This window comes from Callionymus lyra, chromosome 16 (genome assembly GCF_982586985.1).
Source record: "Callionymus lyra chromosome 16, fCalLyr1.hap1.1, whole genome shotgun sequence".
Lineage (NCBI taxonomy): Eukaryota > Metazoa > Chordata > Actinopteri > Syngnathiformes > Callionymidae > Callionymus > Callionymus lyra.
In genome coordinates this window covers 11,172,009-11,178,841 of record NC_141833.1, presented here as the reverse complement: position 1 = coordinate 11,178,841, position 6,833 = coordinate 11,172,009, and the positions used below count along the sequence as shown (strand labels likewise).

The window sequence follows — 6,833 nt, the reverse complement described above, 5'->3', positions numbered from 1 at the left end:
CTGTGTAAATTCACCGTCACTTCATTAAGTTCATGAACAGAATGTTATGTGGCTAGTTTTCCGCTTATTCTACTATCATCATGATTATTGCAAAATAACCTAACAGTAGATCCATCGCATACATCATTGTAAGGGTCAAGGTACAATAAAGTTTTATTACTTTTACGAATTCTCCTACTAAGTAGGGGGCAGGGCAAAATAACTCAGAGTTAACCATACTTTTTATGGTTAGCCTGACAAGGGTATAAAAAAAATTCAGCTCAGTAAACTGGACCTTTGAAACGTTATGATATCATGTGTGTCATTCACTTCAGTAGATAACTTTATAATAACTTTATATATATGTTTTTAAGTAGTTCTTGTGTCATCAATGTTACATTACTTCAATAACCCAAAATATCTTAATGTTGAAGTGGGGTCGTTAGTGGCTTGGAAATTATGCAGAGGAGGACATTGCAACGTTCAAAATGGTCAAGAAGACGAAGAGGTATGTGTCTACTACAGTGCGAGGTAGATTTCAGTGCTAATGGTGTCTTGTTATGCCCCAGAATTCGATAAATCTCAACGCCCTGAGCATCCCTGACAACGCAGTGCCTGCTCTCAACAACGCCTCACCTGCCCCCACCAATGACGTGGTTTCTCCCGCCAATGCTGCGCTGGCCCCAACCAACGCAGTATGTGCCACTGACAACACCATGGCTTCAGCCACCAACGTTGTGCCTGCCTCTGAAAATATCCACCCAGTATGCAATAACCCGGAAGCATCAACTGGAGAAAAGGATCCAAAAAGCCTATCTGGATCCTCCGAACCATGCAGACCACCAGGAGATCAAGCAAACATTGCGGACCTAATCATTAGGGTGAGTGTCTTCTTAAAGTGCCCTTAAGTCCTGCTCAAGTAACACACTACAGTTTGGTTCAAGTTAGTACATTTCTCAACATCCCAGATATTTCATTGAATCATTTTTGGTTTTGTTTTGTACTGAAAATAGAAAACTGCATGTATGTTACTGTAGATTTGGATGCAATTCCTACTCTATACTTTGATATAATTAACTACAAGTGTAGCAAACGATTCTTTCTACCAGAAGGTGAGGGAGAAAGTACAGAAAGAGTCATGAATTTTTTTCCTCTTTTCAGTACCTGGAAGTGGCAGCAAAAGATCCAAATGTTCCAGCACATGATGTGGTTCAGATCTTCCACTGTGAAGGAGAGGGCTCTGTGTCTGAAAGTCTTAGCTCCATTTGTTCATTCAGCTCTGATGACCAAGACCAGGACCTGAACAACTGGGGACCACGGTTCCAGATGTTGGCTGAAATCTTCGATCCGTCGGAGGAGGATGAAAACATTAGTTCTGTTTTAGTTTGAATTCATATTAGAATAGTCACTTGGTGAAAATGTACTTTAATCTCTTGCAATAATGCTTTGAAAAGTAAGCTCTTGCAAAATGACTATAAGAAGGTTGATTTATGTGTAAGTTGTTTTCTTAATTTCAGTATTGTACAATGAAGTAGTATATTTTTGTTGAGCATTTACTTTTCAGTCTTCAATGACTATCTCTTACAGTTACTCTGCTGACTTATGTGCAGTAATTTTGAGCAGCAGCATTGGCTGTATCTTCGATGTGTGGCACCAATTAATATCATTCATATACATAGATGTAATACACATTTGAGATGTTACTTTTAGACCAGATGCAGCTTGGAAATTGTATTGGGAATGTGTGGAAGCAGGTGATGGGTTTCATGAGGTAACCTCAGACCTTGGAAATAGCAAAAAACAAACAAAAAAAGTCCTATTAGCTGTTGAAAGGGAGCCTATCCTATGAACTGTGGCAAATTGTTTCTACTGATACTTTTCATTATTGATTTTAGACACCTGTGTGCATTTGTCATGATATTAGATTTCCTTACTTGTTCAAAATGTACGGATATGTCTATGCTAATAAATTAACTTCCAAACATTGCCCTGTTAATTCTAATGTACAAAAACAAATGATATAAGAGGTGAATAAATAACTTACTACATTTAAATGAATTAATAAATGTTGAGGTGTGAAATGTAAATTACTGTAATTCATATGAAAGTAAAATGTCATTTTTTTGGAAAGTGACAGCTCTCCTGATGGGTTTGACACAAAAAGCAAAAAGCTAACTGGAATTGATGAAACGGAAGTTAAACTAAAGTTAACAATGTTGACATATTTGTATTTTATAAGGGGAACTTCAATATATATTCAACAAACAACAAGTGTATTCATTATTTACATGTACTTTTCTATAAGGAAGTTATGTTTTTTCAGAATTTATTTTCTCCTTATCTCTCTGTACTAATAGTTTAAATTAGGAACCTAAATTAAAAACAACTGTGGAGCCAGATGTGGCCTCCTCAACTCTCAACCTGATCTGTCTGATTAGTTTATTTGAGCCTTACATTTTAAGGTTGACCTCTGGTTTCAGAGGTCAAAGGAGGGATTGAAGATATATCCTCAAATTGATCCAAATAAAATATTGTAAGGAAATGACAACTTTACTGTAATCAATCATCTAGATTTAACACACATTTCAAATAGTCACTTGATTAACTGATAATCTTTCATATTTAATTCATGTTAAATAATCGTTGTCTTAGGCATAAACACAGCTGTAAGCACGGATGTTCAGATAGTATTTAAAGGCAAGACATACAGCCAACTGCAGGCTCTACATCTGAACATCGAGACGAAAATCCGAGCTGGTGGATCTAACCTCGACATCGGCTACTGGGAGAGCTTGTTGCAACAGGTCCGCGTCTACATGGCGAGAGCAAGGTCCACACCTTCCGCTTATTCAATAATTACATTTCTAACCCAAGGTCTCAACCCTTTCAAAAAACTAAAATGTGTTTATCAATGAATGATTACAGGTTGAGAGAGCGACACCAGGATGTGCTTCGCCAAAAGCTGTTCAGGCTGAAACAAGAACAGGGAGTGGAAAGCGAACCATCGTTCCCCATCATCAAGGATGAACCAGTGACTGAGAGCATTGAGTAAGTTTGTTTGTGTCCTAGTACGACAATAATTGTGTCAAATTTGAGTCTTGACACAATTGGGTTTGAATGCATGTTCCTTCACGGAAGAAAAATGAACTTCTTTATGGCCTTTTGAAGGTGTCTTTAAATTGTAGGATGGCACCATATTAAAATGAATATTATTATAATACTCCTCATCCTTTACAAACATTTTTTGTTTTCGAAACAGCAGGAGCAGAGAAGATTCCAGCCTTTCATCATCAACTGGTAGAATTGTGAATGAAGCTAGTGCACAGGAGAATGATGAGCCTGGTCCATCAACATCAACCAGCACTAACAGAGGGATTGAAGACGAGGAAGGAAAGAAGGATGAAGACAAGGGAGAAGAGGAGAATTGTATTGACGGAGGAAGATCTTATCCAGCAAAGCCAAGCAGAGTATGACTCCGGTCGCTACAGTCCAGCTCTTCTGACTTCATCGGAGATGCCACTCGACACACACACGATAACGGCAGAGGAAGATGCGCACAAGTTGCAGCTAGCACGTAGACAGTTGCAGGTTACAGGTACGAATGGCACACAGTATCATAAGGTTGTGTGTCTGCCTCATCCTCGTTCTGTCTGTCATATAAAGTTACACGACTTACTTCAAGCTTGACTTTTTCCTGTCTTTCTGTTAGGTGACGCCAGCGAGAGTGCCGAGGACTTCTTTGTACGTCAAGCCAAACAGGGAATGGATAACAACGAAGCCCAGTTCAGCGTGGAGATCCCAGTCACAGGGAAGATGTACCTGTGGGCTGACAAATACCGACCCAGGAAGCCGAGATTCTTTAACCGAGTACACACTGGCTTCGAGTGGAACAAATATAACCAGACGCATTATGACTTTGACAACCCGCCACCCAAGATTGTTCAAGGTTACAAGTTCAATATCTTCTACCCAGATCTGATCGACAAGCGCTCGACCCCGCAGTACTTTCTAGAGCCCAGTCCCGACAACAAGGACTTTGGCATCTTAAGATTCCATGCTGGGCCACCGTACGAGGATATCGCATTTAAGATCGTGAACAGAGAGTGGGAGTACTCTCACCGTCATGGTTTCCGATGCCAGTTTTCAAATGGTATCTTTCAGCTGTGGTTCCACTTCAAGAGGTACCACTATAGACGATGAACCCGTAAAAAAATGACGTTTGAATACAAAAATTGGATGTTAACCATAAATGTTCATAATTATTTTTGTTTTATTAAATGCATGAATGCCGAAAAAAAAATAACAGTATACTTGTGTTTGTTTTGTAAATGATATATCATGTTTAGCCAACTGGGGGGGCCAAGTAACCTCTCTGAACTTTCGGTTGAGGCAACGTCTGATAGTTTAGGCCTTTTTTATACTGTTGTCAAATAATGTTTATGTTTAACGGCTCAATTGAAGAACAGAGTTGTGTAAATAAATACTCTTAATAAAATAAACTCATGTTGTTGAGATGTCATTCGAATATATACTTCAATTCATCTTTAGAATGGAGGAAGAAAAAGAGAGAAATTAGACTTTCTTTCTAGCAATTCACTTACAGCGGAAAAAACAACTCATGTTTTGGGGCCAAATGAGTAGTAAGGACCCAAGATATTTGTTAATAAAGCTGAATTGGAAAATTTCAAGTTAAGTATGGAGGGAAATGTCAGAAATAAGAAGTGATTTCGTGATTGCGAGAAACAAAAAATACAGTTTACCAAAATAAAATGCTGAAATGAAACCAGAAAAAACTATTAATGTAATATTAATATATTAATATTTAACCAATGTCATAAAGTTGTTCAAATGAAAATATGAAATGCATATTTGCATAACCTGCAATAGTAAAGTATACCAACATGTATAGAAAAAAAACAGTATTTCAAGAAAATGATTTTATTAGGGTTTCAAGGAAAATATTATTATGTGCATGAAACACAAAGACAAGATATATATGTTAAAATTAATAATATTTAAGCAAAAAACTAAGTCTAAAATGTGGCCTTTTTGATGAGTGGGTTCAGAAACATGTTGCTCAAAATTAAAGGCTTCAGTTAAAGTTAAAAGTTCTTTAGCAGAACAAGATGTGACGTCATCAACATGAAGATTAAAGTCTCCAAGAATAAGAACAGATTCCATCTGAATAATGGAAGATAAGAAGTCACTAAAGTCTTTCAAGAACATCGCCGCAGGACCAGGCGGACGGTAGATTGACACACAATAGAAAGGTCTTGTAGAACCAACCAAGATCATCTGAGACTCAAAAGAAGTGAATTCCTGTGTCTGAATCACTTTGCAAGAACAACTCTCCCTAAAAACAGTAGCAAGACCTCCTCCACGACCAGAGAGGCGAGGCTTCCCCAGGACAGCGCTCCCTACTGGACAGAGTTCGTTCAGATGAATAAACTCTTCCTCTCTCTGCCAAGTCTCAGAAAGACATAATAAATCCAAATTAACTCTTGTGAAAAGATCATTAAGAATAAAGGATTTATTAGTAATGGAGCGAACATTAAGAAGTCCCACATTCAGCACCGATGACGTCACTCTGTACATGATGTCCATCTGAGTGATCATTCTCTTGTCTTGTTCAACCTGGACTTCATCCCTGAACCTAAGCCTTTGAAAGTTAGGTCTCAGAGGCGTGTCATCTCAGCCGATACTGCAGACAGTTTTTCTGCTATGTTTGACCGTCTTTCCTTTGATGACTGTCCAGTTGTGGACAGTTTGATTCACTGTTTTACTGATCATTGTGTTGAAATACTAGATCAAGTGGCACCTGTTAAATCGAACTTGAAAATTCAGAAAAAACGGTGCCCTTGGACAAATGAAGATCTCCTGAGTCTGAGGAGACTTTGTCGAAAGACTGAGCGTCTCTGGAAGTCTACTAAACTTGAGGTGCACAGACTTCACCTCAGGGATCTGTTGACTTCTTACAATGAGATGGTAGAAACTGCTAGATCTGATTACATCAGAAAACTGGTAGCAGCAAATAGGAAAAACCCCAAAGTTTTGTTTGACACGATTAATTCTCTCGTGTCTCCTGCTCCTCAAATCACGCCGGTCTTCTGTGAAGCTGACAGCAATGCATTGTTGAGATTTTTCATTGACAAAATTAAATTGATCAAAGAGAAAATCTCTCCCCCTTTGTTGGGAACCCCTACTGTCTCTGAGCCCATCTCCTCCTCTTGGTCATCCTTCTCTGCTGTATCTTTGGGTGATATTTCAGCACTAGTGAACAAGATGAAACCCTCCTCTTGCTCAGATGACGTCCTTCCTTGTAGGCTTTTTATCAAAGTATTTGATGTAATTGGCCCCTGGGTTACCAATATGGTGAACCTCTCCCTTTCCACAGGGGTTTTTCCCAATGCATTTAAACATGCCATTGTGGAGCCTCTGCTCAAAAAACCAGGCTTAGACCCAACTGACCTCAGTAATTTCAGACCTATTTCTAAGCTCCCTTTCTTGTCCAAGATCTTGGAGAAGGTGGTGTCCGAGCAGCTGTCTTTGTTCTTGGATCAGAGCGACATCCATGAGAAGTTTCAGTCTGGCTTCCGTAAACATCACTCTACGGAGACAGCTTTATTGAAAGTGTCCAGTGACATCATGATGTCGGCTGACTCTGGTAAATTCACTGTTCTGGTTCTCTTGGATCTGTCGTCAGCCTTTGACACAGTTGATCACCAGATCCTGCTGAGAAGACTAAGGGATGAAGTGGGACTGTCTGGGTCTGTGTTAGAATGGTTCTCATCTTACCTTTCTGGGCGCAGTTTTAGTGTATCTGCCAATCAAATGAGGTCTGAATCGGCAGATCT

The 6,833-nt window shown here is 39.1% G+C and overlaps 1 protein-coding gene across 1 annotated transcript; it reads left to right on the top strand.

Moving 5' to 3' along the window:
• Window positions 1-3,378: 3,378 nt before the first annotated feature.
• On the top strand, window positions 3,379-4,179 carry LOC148063663 (splicing factor Cactin-like). The gene is made up of 2 exons (XM_087811797.1): window positions 3,379-3,574; window positions 3,689-4,179. Exons 1-2 carry the CDS (start codon window positions 3,379-3,381, stop codon window positions 4,177-4,179), a joined length of 687 nt encoding a protein of 228 aa, XP_087667923.1.
• Window positions 4,180-6,833: the final 2,654 nt, after the last annotated feature.

Coding starts and splice junctions, on each gene's coding strand:
- LOC148063663 (XM_087811797.1), top strand. CDS start 3,379: ATGAAGACAAGGGAGAAGAGGAGAATTGTATTGACGGAGGAAGATCTT. Junction 3,575..3,688: donor TAGACAGTTGCAGGTTACAG/GTACGAATGGCA, acceptor TCTTTCTGTTAG/GTGACGCCAGCGAGAGTGCC.